The 21,455-nt window shown below is 39.5% G+C and overlaps 1 protein-coding gene across 1 annotated transcript; it reads left to right on the forward strand.

The window, feature by feature from the left end:
- Positions 1-5,869: 5,869 nt before the first annotated feature.
- LOC123796453 (olfactory receptor 2B6-like) lies at positions 5,870-21,455 on the forward strand. The gene is made up of 2 exons (XM_045803934.2): positions 5,870-6,845; positions 21,286-21,455. The coding sequence occupies exons 1-2, from the start codon at positions 5,870-5,872 to the stop codon at positions 21,453-21,455; spliced, it is 1,146 nt and encodes a 381-aa protein (XP_045659890.2).

Here is a 21,455-nt window from a genome sequence, read left to right on the forward strand (position 1 = left end):
GGATCAAATGGTCCTTACCCTTTGCAACCGACGAATCACTAAATTCTACCCCTGAAATTAATAACACGCCATCTGTTAACTAAATTGAATTTAAATTAAAAAATTTTTTAAAATACCACCAGCACTTTTCACAGAGCTAGAACTATCCTAAAATTTGTATGGAACCATAAAAACCTCAAAAGTAATCTTGAAAAGGAAAGCTAGAGGCATCACAGTTCTGGACTTCAAGTTATATTACAAAGATGCAGTAGTTAAAACAATGTGGTACTGGCATAAAAACAGACACATAGATCAATAGAACAGAATAAAAAACCTGGAAAGGAGCCCACAAGTATATGACCAATTAAAATTTGGCAAAGCAGGAAAGAATATTCAATTGAAAAAAGATGGTATCTTCAATAAATGGTGTTGGGAAAACTGGACAGCAACATAGAAGAGAATGAAATTGAACCACTTTTCTAAAATAATTTTTTATTATGTTATGTTAGTCACCATACACTATATCCTTAGTTTTTGATGTAGTGTTCCATGATTCATTATTTGTGTATAACACCCAGTGCACCATGCACTTTTTTTTTTTTACCATACACAAAAATAAATTTAAAATGGGTGAAAAACCTACACGTGAGACAGGAAACCATCAGAATCCTAGAGGAGAAAACAGGCAGTAACTAACCCCTTTGACATCAATCCTAGCAACTTCCTTCTATAGTCTCCTGAGACAAGGGAACACAAGCAAATACAAGCTATTGGGACTTCATCAAAATAAAAAGCTTCTGCACAGTAAAGGAAATGATCAACAAACCTAAATGGCAACCTGTGGAATGGGAGAAGATAATTGCAAATGACATATCTGATAAAGGATTACTGTCCAAAATCTATAAAGAACTTATCAAACTCAACACCCGTGAAACAAATAATCCAGTTAAAAAATAGGCAGAACACATGAATAGACATTTTTCCAAAGAAGACAGAGGAGTGGCTAACAGACACATGAAAAGATGCTCCACATCACTCAGCATCAGGGAAACACAGATCAAAACCTGATGAGATGCCACCTCGCACCTGTCAGAATGGCTAAAATTACCAACACAGGAAACAACTGTGTTGACAAAATGCACCCTCCTACACTGTTGGTGGGAATGCAAGCTGGTGCAGCCACTGTGGAAAACAGTATGGAGGTCCCTCAAAAAGGTAAAAATAGAGCTACCCTATGATCCAGCAACTTCACTACTAGACATTTAACCAAAGGATACAAAAATACTGATTAGAAGGGATACATGCACCCCAATGTTTATAGCAGCATTATCTACAATAGCCAGACTATGGAGACAGCCCAAGAGTTCATCAACTGATGGATGCATAAACTCACTCGGCCATCAAAAGGATGAAATCTTGCCATGTAACAACACGGATGGAGCTAGGGAATATTCTGCTAAGCAAAATAAGTCAGTCAGAGAAAGACAAATACCATATGATCTCACTTATATGTGGTATTTAAGAAACAAAACAAATGAACATAAGAGGGAAAGTAGGCAAACCAAGAAACAGACTCTTAACTATAGAGAAAAAACTCACGGTTATCAGAGGGGAGGGGGCAGGGGAATGGGTTAAAAGGCTGATGGGGATTAAGGAGGGCACTTGTGATGAGTACTGTGTTTTGTGTGTAAGTGCAGAATCACTGAATTCTACACCAGAAACCAATATTACACTGTGTATTACGTAACTGGAATTTAAATAAAAATTTGGACAAACTCTTATATCTTAAAAAAATCTCTGAGAGATATTCTATAAATGGACAAAGATGCTAAAGGAACTCACATTTAAATTCCCCAAGATCACTTATTCAAACTAGCTCTGCTCCAAGTGTACCCTATTTATGTAGTGTTCAATGATTCATTAATTGTGTATAACACCCAGGGCTCATGGGATCTTGTGCCCTCCTTAATGCCCACCCTATTTAAAATTAGTGTCCAGTAGGTTGGGAAATCAAATGAGTTGATTTTAAAACAAATCTAATAACAGAAGAATACTTGCTACCGCTCTCAGTTCAGTAGGTAATTAAGTCTAATAAGAAGCATTTCCATGGTGAAGTCTCCCAAGGAACTTTCTCTGCCAGCTCATCTGGGATAACTATAAATGGCCCATTTGAAAACAATGCCCAACAGTCTGAAGAACATTCTACAAACAGCACACCCAGAATGCATTCTCGGTATTCTCTACTACTGTCTTCCTAACCCAAGTTTTTTTCTTCTTCTCATTGTCAGCATTGTTAGAAATGAAAAACACATTTCTTGAAGCTAATTTTTAGATACTCATCTGTGTACTACAGTTTCTCTGTCATTCTCTGAAAGTTTGGAAATTCATGTCTTCCTCCAAAATTCCTTTTTATTGAGTGATATTTATCAAACTAAGGTGAGTAAAAGGACACTTGTTTTAATGTGTCCATTCTTGGAAGGGTGGGAATGTGTGTACATCACAGTACCTAGTATACATAAGAACAGCAGAAGGTGTTTCATTTCAGGAAGCTGCTTCTAGACTTCAGGAATACCAGTTTGGTGGCTATAGAATGCAAGCAGATTTCTCTTGGTAATCAATCTCTCTCAGGCTTTCACTTAAACCAACAGTGTGTGATGAAGATGATGTATGGATAAAATAAGCTGGAATGAAAATGTGATTGAAGATATAAAGGAAATGTCAAAAGGAATAAAGGCTGGCACTTTATTAAAGTGACTTTAAGCATCCATGGGTAGATGGACCCCTATGCAGTAAAACAATGATGAAAAACTGTTGGAAGTAGAAGATCCAAAAATCATGGATCCAAGAACTAACAGTAATGAAGTACCATGAAAATGCCATGGAGAAGATTACAAATATAGGATAAAATTATAAAGTTCAAATATGGTTCACTCCCCCTTCTGTTTACCCTCCCTTCATTCTTCCCTTCCTTCTCCTACCGATCTTCCTATTTCTTATGTTCCATAAATGAGTGAAACCATGTGATAATTGTCTTTCTCTGTTTGACTTATTTCACTTAGCATAATCTCCTCCAGTCCCATTCATGTTGCTGCAAATGTTGTGTAATCGTTCTTTCTGATGGCTGAGTAATATTCCATTGTGTATATGGACCATGGAACATTACATCAAAAACTTAGGATATACTGAATGGTGACTAACATAACATAATAAAAAATTATTATAAAATAAAATAAAAAAATAATATCAAGAATAAAAAAAGTAAAGTTCAAATATGCATCAAGTGTGATTTTTATGGATTAGGACACTGCTGTGGTATCTCTAAGGAACTATTTAAAGAGATTAAGGAGGCACTGGGCTGGTCACCATCACAAACGATATTAGTCTATGAGGTGAGTAATATGAACAAAATCCCAAATAATGCAAATTTAATAAAATTGTTGAAAGCATACTTGAATCATTAAGGTTAGATAAAATTAACTGTGGAAGAATTCATGGAGGCTCAAATCTGAAGTTACTCCTTGAAGAATTGAACAATGTTCCATGACAGAAAAATCTAAAAGGTGAGTATAATCATGTTAAATGACTAGACATGAAGGATCTTAATGTACAATTATTCAATAATGTGAGTAGATCATAATTTTAGAATACTTATTTTAACAATTAATACCAGGCTTTTACTTCATATCCCATCTAAAGCATAGGGTTTTCACCTGAGAAAGAACTTAGACCAACATGTGTTCCTTACACAGTGCATTCATACCACATCTTGAGTAATGTCCAGGTCAAATAAGGTGTAGGAGACACATTCATTCAGGAAACAGCTCCAGACTACAGATGCTGTCTTTGGAATTTTGAAACTCTGAAATCATGGTTTTATTATCTCACTACCTCATTTGAGGAATTGATTGCTTTTCGATCTTTAGACTCTCCCTAGTTATTAGCAGACAATCATTCATTGAATGATTAATTATATCCTAAATGAATGATTAGCAATATCCTAAAATATGGATACTAAAATTTTCCTTCTCAAAGTTTCTAAGGAGGAGTCCTAAATGATGTAATGGGTGCAAAATGCTTCTCGTTTTCAGCACATAGGGCTTATTATGGATTAGTTGGAATTATTATTATTTTATTGTTATTTGTGCACTTCTGACCCAGGGATAGTGTGTAATCAAAGGGCAACATTCACATCTTAGTCGTGAGTAGTTTTTTTAAGTTTTTATTCTAATTCCAGTTAGTTAACATACAGTGTGATACTAGTTTCAGGTGTACAATGGAGGATTCTACACTTCCATACAACACCCGGTGCTTATCACAAATGCAGGGTGATTTGGCTGTGGTATCTGTCACCCCATTGATCACCAGGGTCAATCGGCCGATCTGGCTGGCTAGGCAGGTGTCCCCTTCCTCCCTCACGACTCCGTGTGTGTCCTTCCCAAAACTGTGCACTCAGTCAGAGAATGACCCTCCCCAGTAGAGGAGGACTGTTCTTTGGTCAAGGGTATACGAGTAGCTGCCCTCCACGGCTAGAACCTCCAAACAAGCTCTCAAGCTGTGAGTTTTGTGTGACGCCACACAGGATGGCTTTGAGGCTTTAATGAAATGGAGAACGTGAAAACGGTACTTTGCAACCATACAAATGTAATGTTACCCTTAAACCACTAACTTCCTAGCGAGGTAACTCAGAATTTGTCACTGGGATGTATCGTAACCATAATCATGATCTAGCTTATCTTGCAAAAAATTGTAGATATCATGAAACACAGTTTACCACTAAAGGAAAGAACAGTATAAATAATTTTAAAAAATCATTCCCTAGTTAACCTTTCAAAATACTACTTTACTCAGCTAGTTGATTTTCTGGTTACGATGTGTTTCCTATCTTAAAAGAAAAGGACTATGTAAAACAGCTTGTGGATCTGTGAGTCTCCAGTCCTGAATGAATTGGGATATCGGCTCTCCTACTGACAGCAGTTCTCTGGAGTTGAAAGTTGTGCTTGTAGCTGTTTACAATACAGCGGATCACTAATAACTGCCCAAACTCACACAAAAACAGAATCATAAGCCCACTTGATGAAGGAAAATCACTACCAGATAGATAAATTAAATTTTAATGAAAAAATCAAGTGCCCAGTTTGAATGACGCACTTATATAAGAAAATATACATCCCAAAATAAATTCTTCAGCTTGGGAAACGAACGTCATAGCTCAGCTCTCTCAGGTCGGACTTCAGGAAACTGACATTCTTGCTCACTTCCAAAATACTAAAATGGACTTGTACAAAACCTACCTTCTTACTCTCCATAGAGATGGTAAAACTATTCAGCGGACTGCTTGAGTTTGGACAAAGCTGTCGTGATGGGCGTTAAGCTCCAGTGTTCTCCCCCTTCTTGTGCTTCAGCTGCCTCAAGGCTTCCACTGCTCATAATATCTCAGTAATGCCTTGCATCACTGTCTCCGGGGCCCCATCTCACATCCACTCTATCAGACACCGAGAGACAGAATCCAATGAATTGCATTTTAACAGCCTCCTCAGATGATTTTTATGCAAGCAAGCAAAGTTTGAAAAACATTGCTCTGAGTTTCTAAAACACAAGATGCTTCCACTTTTCATTTAATTCTCTCTGTAACACAAGGAGATGGTCATTGACATCCTTGTTATACACTGAGTTTCAGAATGGTCAGGCTATCTGTCTAAAGTCGCCAGCTCTATTCTGGCGTATCAGGAGGGAAAGTAAGTCACCTGACATCAGACCCCTTTTATTATTTCCTCACAAGCTACTGCAGCCCCTCTTCTGTGAGTGGATGGCACACGCAGTTCTCCTAACTCTTCCTACCTTTTCTGCCACTTCCCCGCTGTAGGTGAAACAAGGTAAGGACAGTGGTGCAATGAACAACAGCCATCCCCATCCTGAGGAGTTTATTCTACTGGGCTTCGCAGACCGTCCTTGGCTGGAGCTTCCTCTATTTGCTATTCTTCTTATAACATACCCCGTGGCCATGGTGGGGAACATAGCCATCATTCTGGCGTCCAGGTTAGATGCCCGTCTGCACAGCCCCATGTACTTCTTCCTCACCAACCTCTCCTTCCTGGCCATGTGCTACACCACGAGCACTGTCCCTCAGATGCTGTTTAACCTGGGAAGTGCTAGCAAGACCATCAGCTACCTGGGCTGTGCAGCTCCGCTTCATTTCTTTCACATAATGGGGGGCACGGAATGTCTGCTTTTGGCTATCATGTCTTTTGATCGCTACGTGGCTGTCTGCAAGCCTCTGCACTACTCCCTCATCATGAACCCACGCATCTGTATCCTGTTGGTGTGCACCGTGTGGCTCACTGGAATCACTTATGCTGTCTCAGAGGCCACAGCCACCTTCCAGTTACCGCTGTGTGGCCTCAATAAATTGGACCACTTGGTGTGTGAGATTCCTGTTCTGATAAAGGCTGCCTGTGGAGAAAAGGTTGCTAATGAGCTTACACTCTCTGTGGTGTGTATTTTCATATTAGCTGTTCCTCTTTGCTTAATTCTTGCTTCCTATGCTTGTATTGGACATGCTGTATTTAAAATTAAGTCTTCTGAGGGAAGGAAGAAGGCCTTTGGGACATGTTCCTCCCACCTCATTGTAGTTTTCTTGTTTTATGGTCCAGCCATTAGCATGTACCTTCAGCCGCCTTCCTCCATCTCAAGGGACCAGCCCAAGTTGATGGCGCTCTTCTGTGGAGCGGTGACACCTACACTGAACCCTTTTATCGACACCCTGAGGAATAAGGATGCAAAGGGGGCATTAGGCAACCTAGTCAGGGGGCATTTTTACCTCCAAGTGACAGCTGGGAAACAACAAACGAAATTTCTTAACAATTACAGTAGGTCTATAGGGTTTTCTCTAGTAATTCATTCTTGTGTCCTATTTCCCCAAATCTCATGTGACATCTTCTTGTGTTGTATTCAATGCAATGATGTTAGGCAACAACGATGCTTGGCTATATGCACCACTAAGCACACTATGTTTGTGCGAATGCAGTAAAAATAGTTCTACTCTGGTTGGTACGTACAGAAATACTAACTGTACTCAGTAATAAAACATGTGATTATATAAGTTAAAATATAAACCCATTAGTTCAAACTACTCATCATAGAATAGTATGGCAGCCACTCATCAGTGCACTGTGTATCACAGTGTCGCTTGAGGAGCGTTTCTCATCGTTCTCTTCCGTATTAGCCCATGTCTCAATGCGTAGCTGGCCTATGCTGTGCATTCCGTGTGGGGCACCTGACCCTTCAGAACAACCACAAGTCTAAGTGTATCAGTTCGATTATGGAGACACTATTGCTTTTTAAAAAACACACTGTTATACGCAAACAAGGAATCATGGAACACTACGTCAAAAACTAATGAAGTACTGTATGGTGACCAATATAACAATAAAAAACACACACTGTGACTTGTTTAACAAACAAACAAACAGATAAACTTCTTCACGTTCCTTTTAAAGATCAGAGGTGTGTGTCTTCTGACTCAGAGAACAAGCAGGTGCTGTTGGTAATGAGGGGCAACCTGGAACCATCGCTGTGCCGAAGCGGAATGGCCAGAAGGAATTTTTGAAACTGTGCAAGAGTCAGTATGAGAAAGAAATAATTTATGTCCTGGAATGGAAAGTAACTTGCTTAGTTCCACAAACATTATGGATATCTTTTTGTTGATGTACGTTTTGCATGCAAATGATACTGAGAATCTGTATTATTAAAAGTTGAAAGTGCTAACCTTCATTCAAGGACTCACACCCAGCTTTCAAACTGTCATGAAATTAGGTACAGAAAAAAAAAAGAAAAGAAACTGGGTACAGTTTTTTAGACCAAATTAATGGATTTCACAGTTATGTATATAAATTTATATGGCGAAAATTCAGCATGATGTTGTGTAGTCAAGAGCTCAGGAGGTCTTTGAACTTTTCTGGCATGTCTTCTGGTACAACCAAGATCTAAGCAAACTATTTGATGAAAAATTACACATTATCCCAATAAGAATAATCTGCAACCCAAATCCACTTTTTGGAAAAATAACAACAGATCATCAGCCCAGTCCTTTAGATAAATGGATTCCACTATATTTCATTTGTAAAAAATGCAAAGTAACTAAATTTTGGCTGATTGCCAAAAAAATCTTTTTTTAAATTTTACATACACACAAAAACATGAAAATAAAAAATTCTGTGATGTTAAGTAATATCGCTCATCACTTTTATTGATTAATATATCCTTTGTCTAACTAAGTCTTACATACAGATGAATGTGGTAATTTTTTTCTTTTGGGTGCAAAACCCAGGAAAAGTTATGTGGAAAGCTTAGCCATAGAGATTGTTTAGGGCCGTTCAGACTGTTTCTGCCAACTCCTAGGCCTGTAAATATGATCCACTTCAGAACTGTGAGTGCCTTCCAGACTCTGTGAAATATCAGGACTTTCTAAAGGAAATACATAAAAATTTCAGATACAGAATATTAGGAGTGGTGGTGGGGAAAAGCCGTAGGAATGTTCTATTTGTGCCACTACTCCTTATCCCCGGGCCATATATGCTCATGAAGGATATGTTAGTTGGCCACTGAGAATCTCTGTCGAGGGAATACGTGTGTCTGAAGTTTAGAGTCTTCTCTGAAGCATGAGCAATCTTGTTAAGACCGACTTTTCAAGGAAGGTGATCAAAACCCTTTCATATTTTCCCATGCAAGCAAGCATTTCCTGAAGGACAAACAGAAGACAGCAAAGTGCGTTAACTCTTACTTCTACAGACACTAATAAGTGGACACATACATTTGGATAAGTTTTTAAGGGAGAAATCAAGATTTAACAACGATCTCCACACTAGAGATGCCCTCAGATCTTCATACATAATACCTGCACTAGTCTCTAAAAGAGATGAGTAAATTAAGTGCAAATCAGAATTCTGGTTCAGCAAATGCCTTGTGCCTTTTCAAACTGTGATCCCCAGAGTTCCAGTGACCAGGAGGAGCCCAGAGCCACTGGGACAAGGAGGTGGGTGGAGGAGGGCTGGGTATAGAGGAAGGGAGTTCAGTTCTCCTTTGAAGAGCAGACACTAGACAGAAACTGGAAACTACTATACAGGTCTGATAAAAGAAATAATCATTGTACCTTATTTTCACATTTTTATCAAAACCACAGTTATTTTTTAATAATATTTTTTATTATGTTATGTGAGTCACCATACAGTACATCCCTACTGATGTAAAGTTCTATGATTCATTACTTGCGTATAACACCCAGTGCACCACGCAATACGTGCCCTCCTTACTACCCATCACCGGCCTATCCCATTCCTCCACCCTCCTCCCCTCTGAAGCCTTCGGTTTGTTTCCCAGAGTCCATAGTCTCTCATGGTTCATTCCCCCTTCAGTTATCTTAGCTATATGCTCAAAATTCTACCTGAGCAAAAATATGTGTGTAATACACATAAGCACAAAATGAAACTTGAATGTGCAGTGAGAAATCAATTAATCACTTAAAAATTTATTTTACTTAAAACTAAAGTCAGAACAGGGACACCTGGGTGGCACAGCAGTTAAGTGTCTGCCTTCGGCTCAGGGCGTGATCCTGGCGTTATGGGATCGAGCCCCACATCAGGCTCCTCCACTATGAGCCTGCTTCTTCCTCTCCCACTCCCCCTGCTTGTGTTCCCTCTCTTGCTGGCTGTCTCTATCTCTGTTGAATAAATAAATAAATAAATCTTAAAAAAACAACAACAACAACTAAAGTCAGAACACATCTACATTTGTTAAGATTGTCATAATATAAAAAAAACTTTTTAAACCTTTCTGGTGTCAATTTCTCACTATCGATCCTGAAGTCTCAGTGTCTTGTATATACAGTTTCATTATTCAACATAGTGTTAGGGAACTGGTCTAAATGACTGGTAAGGTTTCATTTTATCTCACATAGAAGGAAATTAAATCCATTACATTGAAGAGTCTTGAAATCTAATGGCCACTCTTCCTTTACAACCACCACCTTATGCACCTCTCTGAAACCACCATCACCTGCCAGGCCAACCACAACATGAACTGTGTAATGCTTCCATTTCCTAAACTCTTCTGCATCCTCTCTCTTTTGTGTGTTGGTTTATTTTTGCATTCGATAATGCCTCCTCCAGTTTTCTACCTCTCTAAGGTCTTTCTTAAATTATATTACAGAATGTAGTAAGTGCTAAAAATGCATCTTTGAGAAAGTCTTCTGCTCTCTTAACAAGTCTGTAAGTATGCATCACTCATGTCAATTGTTCTTGCCACAAAATAAAATATTTTGAAAAACAAGGGTTGCAAGAAATCTGACAATGATGGATATGATTATTATCTTGTTTGTGGTGATGGTATCACAGGTAGATGCATATGTCCAAACATCAAAATGTATACATTACATAGGTACAACTGTATTATAGTAAGTATACCTCTAAAGGTGAGAAAACTGAGATTCTGGAACAGAAGAGGAGGACTAATTAAATACCCCCCCAAAAAGAAGAAGAAGAAGGAGGAGGAGGACGAGGAGGAGGAGGAGGAGGAGGAGGAGGAGGAGGAGGAGGAGGAGGAGAAGGAGAAGAAGAAGAAGAAGAAGAAGAAGAAGAAGAAGAAGAAGAAGAAGAAGAAGAAGAAGAAGAAGAAGAAAGAAGAAGAAGAAGAAGAAAAAGAAGGAGGAGGAGGACGGGGAGAAGGAGGAGGGGGAGAAGGAGAAGATTAAACATATTTTCTAGGAACAGGTGGTAAGATGAGTATGTTTAGTTTATAGGAATACATCACTGGCTGAAGGAATGTCATCAAGTAGATATTTAAGAAGGGGAATTCATAACTATTGAAAAGCTCCCGTAAGTAACTGAATGTGTTAGACACTTTGTAATTTAAATCTTACTTAACCTTAATAACTCCTTAATAACTGAAATGATTTTTAAAGCTCAAACACCAGAGCATTTGGGGAGCTGGAACCAAATGAGAATTTGATGATAAAATTCAGTAGTTTCTGTTGGGTTACTTGGCTGGGTGTGCTTTATTTAAGATGCAAACTCGGCACTACCTAAATGTTTATTCACACACAAAGGATATTGGTGTGTTAAAAAGTCCATCTACTTTTTTTCCTGCTTAAAAATGCATGGTTTTGTTGTTCTTGTTTCTTTTCCTTTTTAAATTAAAGTATAATTATCATATATTTTTGTATTAGTTTAAGTTGTACAATATAATAATCAACAATTTTATACATTTCTTTCTTTTTTATATATAGGGGGAAAGAACACAAGGGGCAGAGGGAGAGAGAGTGAGAGAATCCATGAGCAGACTGCCCCCTGAGTGAGGAGCCAGATGCAGGGTTCGATCCCAGCACCCTGAGATCATTACCTGAGCCAAAATCAAGAGTCAGTCACTTAGTTGACTGAATAACCCAGGCGCCCTAATTCTATACATTTCTTAGTGCTTGTCAAGATAGATAAGTGTACTCTTAATTACCTTTATCTATTTCACCCATTCCCCCACCCACCTTCCCTGTGGCAACTACCAGTTGGTGCTCTGTATTTGAGTCTGTTTTTTGTCTCTTTTTTCCTCTGTTCATTTGTTTTGTTTCTTAAATTCCTCATATGAGTGAAGTCATATGGTATTTGCCTTATTTCACTCAGCATTACACTCTCTAGGTCCATCCATGTTGTTGCAATGGCAAGATACCATTCTTTTTTATGGTGGGGACCTGAATAGGTGTTTTTCCAAAGAAGACAGACAAAGGGCCAACAGACACGTATAAAGATGCACAAACAGCCCTGATCATCAGGGAAATGCAAATCAAAACCACGAGATATCACCTTACAACTGTCAGATGGATGACTACAACAGCTAAATGGCTAACGGATAAAATAAAAAAGACAAGGAGCAACAAGTGTGGGCGAGGATGTGGAGAAAGGTGAACCCTCTTCCACTGTTGGTGGGAATGCAGACTGATGAAGCCACTCTGGAAAACAGTGTGGAGGTTCCTCAAAAAGTTAAAAAGAGAAATAGCATATGATCCAGTAATTGCAGTACTGGGTATTTACCCAAAGAAAACAAAACACTTTTTAAAATTTTATTAATTCCAGTATAGTTAACCTACAGTGTTACATTAGTTTTAGGTGTACAACATAGTGATTCAACTATTCCAAACGTCACCCAGTGCTTATCACAAGTTAAAAAAAAGAAACGGAAAACAAAACAATAACTCAAAAAGTTATACCCCCGTATGTTATTGAAGCACTGTTTACAATAACAGCCCAAGTGTCCACTGGTGGATGAATGGATAAAGAAGATGTATATACAATGGAGTACGCACACACACACACACACACACGTGTATACACATATACATGCAATGGAATATTACTCAGCTATTAAAAAGTGCATTATTTTATATTTAGAAGACAGATTAGATGCAAAAAATACATGGATCTTTAAATGTTCAGGTAATTCTTTTTTTAATTTAAATTCAATTAGCCAACATATAGTTTTAGATGTAGTGTTCAATAATTCATCAGTTGCATGTATGATTGATGGATGAATGAATTCAAATCAATAAAAGTAGCATTCTGCATGTAAGTGAGGTTATATGGCATTTATCTTTCTCTGTCTGAGTTATTTCATTCAGCAGAATAGCCTCTAGGTCCATCCATATTGTTGTGAATGGCAAGATTTCAATCTAAAGGAATCCTGATACAAAGAAGAAAATTTATGTCAGACATGAGGGCATCCACTGGCTTCCATTCACAGACACACTATCTACACTTTCACAGCCAGTGAAAACAAATAGTACAGGGAACCATAGTCAAAGGACTGGGATCTTCAGAATTAGCAGATAGGAACGATGATTCTGTTGTCTTTGTTCCTTCAAAGGGTTTCTTTCTTTTTCTAAGATTTTATTTATTTATTTGAGAGAGAGACAGTGAGCGAGAGACAGAGTATGAGCAGGAGTAGGGGCAGAGGGAAAGGGAGAAGCAGACTCCCCTGCTGAGCAGGGAGTCTGACCCAGGGTTCAATCCCAGGATCCTGGGATCATGACTGGAGCCAAAGGCAGATGCTTAACTGACTGAGGCACCCAGGTGCCCCAAGGGTTTCAAGAATACTCTCAGTTTCAGAGAAAATGACTCATGTCTCCAGAAGAAACCCTAGAACAGAAAAATTATAAAGGAAATAGGTATTCTTGAACAGTATAGTTTTCCTTTTGCTCTCTGGAAAATAGTCTCAGTAAGAGTTGGAAGGCCCTCCTGATATGATAAAGTTGAAATGGTGACGGAAACAGAATCCTTGCGTGATACTGTCTCTCACATCACTGCATCCTTGAAAATAGCAATGTTCAGTTAACACTTGCTGAATGCTTTTTGTATTTGTTTAATGAATCCAAACTGGCCCTTAAGTATAATCTATCATATATTAACTTTGATTTTCAAGCCAAAATTGTTGTATATAAATAAAAAATCTCTTTGACCAAAAAAAAAAAGATTTCAATCTGAAAAACAAAAGGAACACACAAAAAACAGAAACAGATTTATAAATAGAACAAACTGGTGGTTGCCAGAGGGACACGTAGGGGGATGGGTGAAATAGGAGAAAGGGATTCAGAGAAAGAAACTTCCAGTTCTAAAATACATAGGTCATAGGGATGAAAAGTACAGCTTTGGGAATATAGTCAATAATATTGTAGTAATGCTGTATGGTAACAGATGGTGACTATACGTACCATGGTGAGCATTTCATAACATATATGATTGTTGAATCACTATATTGAACACTGGAAATTAATATAACATTGCATGTCAACTATACTCAAAGACAAAAAAAAAGAAAAAAAAGGATCCAGGGCTTTGGTCACTTGTATTTTTCTTGCCTTTTCTCTGTCCTCTAAGTGAAGAATAGAGTTTGTGTCTTAATCCCTAGATAAGTACCTTATTTACCCCTCTGGCAGCTATGGTCCTGAAGGGTAGAGAGGAATGAGCACTGCACTTTGGTTTGATTTATTGATGGTGGTCCCATTATTTTCTGAGAAATCAAGACCTGCTGCATTTTCTCGTCCTTTCTCCCAGAATGGTGAGGACATCTCTGTGGACCTGGTTAAAGAGCAGTGTTTGTTGTTTAAAGTTAGAAATGTAGTTAGGGAGATTTTAAAAGTATGCACCTCTGCCTGAGAGGGAAGGCAGACCCTCGGGACCTCGTTATTGAGCTGGCTGAGTACAGGGACTGAGAGTGAAGAATTCATTTTCCCCAGGTCCCCAAGGACTCTGTCATACTTGGAAGAGAGACCCGATGAGATGTTTTATCCCCATACTCAGTACAGCTCTTGAAGATTCCAATATTTCATATCTGTTCACATGGCGATGTAACCTCTGGGGTCATCTCCTTCAGAGAAGAAAGAGACAATTAAGGACTGTTTATCGCTGAAGGCTAATTGAGGTCATCCCCTCCCTGAGCCTGTCCCTTGTGGACCGTTTCCTTAGTGCTGGTGCCGCTGGGCCATCTCCTCAATGCTCTTGCCGCCTCAGTCCTCAGACGTTGTCAGTAATCAGCATCATTCACTCCCCCAGAATGGTAGCAGGTGAAGAATTTGGCCGGAAACTGAGAATAGGTCCTAAAAGGGGCAATATGGTTTTGTACATTCCAGAGACAATGATCACAATGATCTTTAATGTGTAATTGTTATTCTTAACGGGGCTTGAAAACACTGGCTGCAGAAAAATACATATAATGCCATATGCTTCAAGTTTAAATACCTACAATGTCTTACTTCATATCATGTCAGGGTATATTACTATGTAATAAAATATGATGAACAATAAAGATAAAGCAAAAGTCATAATAGTGATCACCTCTGAGAAGAAGGAGTATAATTGTGCAGGAGTAAACATGTGCCTTTACTTATTGATATTGTGCTTTATTTCTTAAGTTGAGCAGTGTAGGTAAGTGTGTTTCCAAGAAGAACAAAATGGTAGCAGGGCCAAGCCTCAGATTCAGTAATAGTCCACTTCTGTGCTGTCTCAATTTTAACCAAGTCTGGACTTTGAAATCCTATGTCCACTTTTTTTTTTTTAAAGATTTTATTTATTTATTCGACAGACATAGAGACAGCCAGCGAGAGAGGGAACACAAGCAGGGGGAGTGGGAGAGGAAGAAGCAGGCTCATAGCGGAAGAGCCTGATGTGGGGCTCGATCCCAGAACGCTGGGATCACGCCCTGAGCCGAAGGCAGACGCTTAACCGCTGTGCCACCCAGGCGCCCCCCTATGTCCACTTTTAATCCAGAACTTCTCACACCACAGGGAATGTCTCCTGAGGCTGTGTGTGAGGGTTGAGGGAGCCGGAGCCTGGCACATGCATTTCACTTGTGTCTAAAAGTGGGTTGGAACCTCACCCTCAAATGGATTACATATTGTCTTCTGTCCTAGTCAGGCCTGGTCCTGTAGGGGACATTTATATGTAAACATGGAATGTCACATAGCATGTCCAATGTTATGATTTAGTCGATCAGATAATTCTCATTTCATGATAGGCAGCTCCAGTTATCTAGTTCCTTTGTGGTCTACAAGCAGCTTCTTAGTCTGACCGGAGATCAACAGCAAGCTAGAAGCCCCTCTTCACGTAGAGATGGTTGTCAGCTTGCCCTCACATTGCCCACGGGAGCTTAACAGATCCTCCACACGGCATTCTTATCTTCTACAGACGTGTCATGGGCCTTGTATCTTCTAGGGCACAGACAGGGCGATCATATAATTTATAGCTGTATCAGGACACTTCTGAGAGTAAAAGGGGAACATTATTGAAAATTATTCATAAACCAGGACAGTATGGTCTCCTGAGTCATGACTCTCCTGTGGTGATTCTCCTTGCACTGCAGCCTGGACCTACTGTAGAGCCTTCTCTTGCTCCATTTCCCCCCTCCTGCACCATTCAATACTGACAGCCTCGTGGATGACCTAAAAATGGGCTTGGGTGTCATATTCAAGTTAGGAATATTTGCCTTCCAAATTCATCAGAGGTCTACCAAATTTGCCTTTTTATAATTACTATTATTGTTATTATTATTATTATTATTAGAATTAGTGGTACAAGATAAGTCAACACACATTCTGATTTGCTTGAGATAGTAATCCAAACCATATAACGTTATACTACAGTAATTAGACTAGCCTTCTATATAGGGTACAGGTGGGGATTAAAAGGGCTAACACATGCAGTGTTTAAAATACTCTAGTGCCTATTAAGTGCATTAGAAGTATTTGCTATTATTATTAGGGAGGGCATGTCAGAACCAGTGTAAAATTGGAAGCTAGTATGTAAAGCCAAAGGCACCCAGACAGAGTTCAAGAGTGAAAGGCAAGTGAGAGGAGTTGGGCTCATTGTAGAACCAAACCACTGTTAGAGTTTGGAGGGAATAAGGGAGATACAAGCTTAAGACTTTCTAATTAATGTCTGTGGCTCCTGCTAGACTCAGACGAGTAGAAGACATGCAATATAGAAAACAGGCCACTGCATTTTGTGCCAGTACCATGCTGTCTTTGTGATCACAGCTTTGTAGTACAACTTGAAATCTGGCATTGTGATGCCCCCAGCTTTGTTGTTCCTTTTCAACACTTCCTTGGCGATTCGTGGCCTTTTCTGGTTCCACACAAATTTAAGGGCTGTTTGTTCCAGTTCTTTGAAAAATATCATTGGTATTTTGATCGGGATAGCATTGAAAGTGTAGATTGCTCTGGGTAGCATGGACATTTTAGCTATGTTAATTCTTCCAATCCATGAGGATGGAATATTTTTCCACCTTTTTGTGTCTTCTTCAATGTCTTTCAAGAGTGATCTGTAGTTTCTAGAATATAGATCCTTTATGTCTCTGGTTAAATTAATTCCAAGATAATGTATGATTTTTGGTCTATTGTAAATGGGATGGATTGAGCTACCCTATGATCCAGCAATTGCACTACTGGGTATTTACCCCAAAGATACAGACGTAGTGAAGAGAAGGGCCATATGCACCCCACTGTTCATAGCAGCGTTGTCCACAATAGCTAAATCGTGGAAGGAGCCGAGATGCCCTTCAAAAGATGACTGGATTAAGAAGATGTGGTCCATGGAGAGGATGTGGAGAAAGGGGATCCCTCCTACATTGCTGGTGGGAATGCAAGTTGGTACAGCCACTCTGGAAAACAGTGTGGAGGTCCCTTAAAAAGTTAAAAATTGAGGTACCCTATGACCCAGCCATTGCACTACTGGGTATTTACCCCAAAGATACAGACATAGTGAAGAGAATGCACCCCAATGTTCATAGCACCGCAATGTTCATAGCAGCATTGTCCACAATAGCTAAATTGTGGAAGGAACCGAGATGCCCTTCAACAGATGACTGGATTAAGAAGATGTGGTCCATATATACAATGGAATATTACTCAGCTATCAGAAAGAACGATTTCTCAACATTTGCTGCAACATGGACGGCACTGGAGGAGATAATGCTAAGTGAAATAAGTCAAGCAGAGAAAGACAATTATCATATGATTTCTCTCATCTACGGAACATAAGAACTAGGAAGATCAGTACGGGAAGAAAGGGATAAAGAAAGGGGGAGGTAAGCAGAAGGGGGAATGAAGCATGAGAGACTATGGACTCTGAGAAACAAACTGAGGGCCTCAGAGGGGGTGGGGGAATGGGATAGACCGGTGATGGGTATTAAGGAGGGCATGTATTGCATGGTGCACTGGGTGTTATACGCAACTAATGAATCATCGAACTTTACATCGGAAACCGGGGATGTACTGTATGGTGACTAACATAATATAATAAAAAATATTATTATAATAAAAAATATTATTACAATAAAAAAAAACAAAAAAAAACCCAAAGTAATCTGATAAAATTAAAAGAAAAGAAAAGAAAAGAAAACAGGCCACTGCATTAGCAGTGTGATTCATTATGAGGAAACAAAAATCCCTTCCTGGATAGAGATTTTAATGGGCAGTCAAGACAGGCTGTTAATGGAAGATTTTTGAAATAATAAAATTTTTTATAATAATTTTTTATTATGTTAGTCGAAATAACAAAAATTGACAAAGATCACCTTAATGTTCAGCATAAAAGGATTGAGTGACATTTAGATTCTTTTCAATTTTTCAGAAGTTTTTCTTTAAATTCCAGAGTCAGTTAACATACAGTGTAGCATTAGTTTCAGGTGTAGAATTTAGGGATTCATCACTTACATACAACATGCCGTGCTCATCACAACAAGGGCCCATTCCCCACCACACCTCCCCTCTGGTGACCACCAGTTTGTTCTCTGTAGTTAAGAGCTGGTTTCTTGGTTTGCCTCTCCCCCTTTCTTTCCCCTTTGCTCATTGGGTTTGTTTCTTAAATTCTACATATGAGTGAAATCATGTGGCATTTGACTTTCTCTGACTTATTTCACTTAACATTATGCTCTGTAGCTCCATTTACGTCTTTGCAAATGGCAAGATTTCATTCTTTTTTTATGGCCAAATAATATATTAATATATGAATATTATCACATCTATTTTTTTCCCCTCAGATCTAGGGTTAGGATTAGGTTTAGGACCAGGGTTAGGGTAAGGGTTAGTGTTACTGCCAGGGTGATGGCATGTACCTGGTATCCTGCAGCTCAGAGACTCTCCAGAGGGTTAGGGTTAGGTTAGGGTTTGAATTAGGGGTTAGGAATTAGGAGTTATGGGTTAGGGTTAGGACTAGGGCTAGGGTTTAGTTCATGTTTGTGCCTAGCAACATGCAGTTCAGAGACCTCTCCAGAGAATGAGACACCAGAGTTCTGTTGGGGTGAGAATAGATACAGCAGGTATCTACTGAGCGGAATGAAGGAGGGACTTAGGGTTCTAAATACTCTTTAAATAGAGTTTTAAACTTTCATAGGCATAAACTTACAACTGAATATAGAAGACAATCAGGAAGGCGCAAATGGGGTAGGTTGACCTTCAGAGAGTCCTAGATTAATACAGCAAAGTTTAGTTTTAATGTATTCCACCTTTTCTGTTTCATGGCTCCTGAATCTCCCTTATTTCTAACCAGTTGTTTGGTAAATTTGGGCCTTACCCCCATGGGGAGGAGAGGAAAAGTTAGGTGGCTCAGCAGAACCCATTCCCTTCATTGACAATATAACTGAAAGCAACTTTTCCCTCCTGGTTGGTGGTAAGTTTTGTGGCATCTTGTACAAATGCAACATCAAGTTGAAAGTATTTCTGTGAAGAGTTTTATCTTGACAAACTCAACACCCAAAAAACCAAATAAACCAGTCAAAATATGGGCAGAAGACATGAACAGACACTTCTCCAAAGAAGATACTCAAATGGCTAGCAGACACAGGAAAGAATGCTCAACATCATTAGCCATCAGGGAAATCCAGAACAAAACCACATTGAGATACCACCTTATTTACACCAGATAGAATGACAAAGTTTAACAAGACAGGAAACAACAAACGTTGGCAAGGATGTGGAGAAAGGAATCCTCTTACAGTGTTGGTGGGAATGCAAGCTGGTACAGCCACTTTGGAAAACAGTATGGAGGTTCCTCAAAAAATTATAAGAAGAGCTACCTATGACCAGCAATTGCACTACTAGGTATTTACCCCAAAGCTATAGATATAATGAAAAAAGGGGCACATGCACCCCAACGTTCACAGCAGGAATATCCACAGCAGCCAAACTGTGGAAGGAGCTGAGATGCCCTTCAACAGATGACTGGATAAAGAAGATATGGTTCATATACACAATGGAATCTCAGCCATCAGAAAGGATGTATACCTGCCATTTGCATCGACATGGAGAGGATTATGCTAAGTGAAATAAGTCAAGCAGAGAAAGACAATTATCATAGGGTTTCACTCATATGTGGAACATATGGAATAACGTGGAAAACCATAGGGGAAGGGAGGGAAAACTGAAGCGGAAGAAATCAGAGAGGGAGACAAATCATGAGAGACTCTGAACCCCGGGAATTAAACAGAGGGTTACAGAAGGGAGGGGTGTCGGGGGATGGGGTAACCGGGTGATGAGTATTAAGGAGGGCACGTGTTGTGATGAGCACCGGGTGTTACACACAACTAATGAATCTTTGAACTCGACATCAAAAACTAATGATGTACTATAGGTTGTCTAACTGCACATAATAAAAAAAGGAATTTTATCTTGTGAACATTATGCTGTCCTAACCTGGACAGCTCCATAAAGGGCATTAACTGCAATATTGAGATTTGCATTCCCCATGGTCCCATTCAAGGAAAGAAAGTAACATTATTCTTTTTGTTTGCACAAAGGCTCTGTTTGCTCTGGGATAAGAGTTCCATCCCCTGATACCTCAAATGCCCTAAAGAATTCTTGCATTCTGTTCAAAGCACATCTTTTGGACAGGCCCAGGCCTTCTCTTCTGTGATAATGGCAATCACGGCTTGTTTTAGACTCTGCTTTCCATGGACAGATTTTGGACATTAGCACAGATGGTACAGGGAGGCAGTTAGGTTGGTATTTTCAGGTTGCATGGCAGCCTGAGAGCTGCATTGCTTTGTACACGGTAAGGCGTCGTCCAGGAAGTGAACAGCAGGGAGAGGGGCGATACGCAGGAAGGTCAGCGTGGACCGACTGAGCGAGCCGGGCTTAAGAGTCAGGTTTAGTTCAAAGGAACGGGTATGACAGGAATTCGGACAACGTCAGTTAGTGACACTGGGGTGAGAAGACAGTGCTAATCCACCCATTTCCCCTATAACGTTCGTCTTCAAGAAAGAGAGGGGATTTTATTCCACAGTTCAAAAGCTACCTTTGATAGGGTCTTCATTCCCTCTTCTCCAAAGAAGAAAATCAAGCCATAAGTCTCCAAACTTCTTTCTTTATGAATTCTGTATTTTTTTGCCCCTTATCTCCCATCCCTTTCTACTTCTAGGAGAATGCTGAACAACGGTTGGCACAGCAGTTAAAGAAACAACACATAACTGCCGCTTTCTTTTAATTAATGCAGTAAGGAATTCAGGCAGCTTTGTAAGGAGAGAAAACTTTGTCCGCCTCAGAGAAAACACCCACAGCATTTGAGTTAAAATATTTTGTGATGTATTACTTCTTATTGTAGGGAAATAAAAAGGAAAGCCCTTGGAATTCCCTCCCCCCATCCCTCAAGAGGTTAATGACACATTACCAATAATACTAAATGGTGTATAGGTATCTCTGAGAGTCAGTCTTCCAGTCTTGGGTCGCAGTCAATGTTCTTATCTTTCCAGCTGTAACTCAAACCTTTTATCTTTTTCAAGATTACAGTATTGGAGCTAGTAAAACCCCTCAAAAGACTGCAGGTGGGTCTGGTCTGGCTGAATTTGTCTTTGCCATCGTCTATCAGAGAGTGAGGGACAGATGGGCTGGTCAGAACTACTTGGGAACCTGTAAGTGTGGGCCATTACGTCTTTTAGCAACAGCCGTATAG

This window comes from Ursus americanus, chromosome 32 (assembly GCF_024610735.1).
Source record: "Ursus americanus isolate L20-20 chromosome 32, mUrsAme1.1.p, whole genome shotgun sequence".
NCBI lineage: Eukaryota > Metazoa > Chordata > Mammalia > Carnivora > Ursidae > Ursus > Ursus americanus.

Bases quoted from the DNA above. Each gene is read 5' to 3' on its own strand.
- LOC123796453 (XM_045803934.2), top strand. From the start codon at position 5,870: ATGAACAACAGCCATCCCCATCCTGAGGAGTTTATTCTACTGGGCTTC. The intron at 6,846-21,285 runs GTAGGTCTATAG...ATCTTTTTCAAG, and splicing joins GAAATTTCTTAACAATTACA to ATTACAGTATTGGAGCTAGT.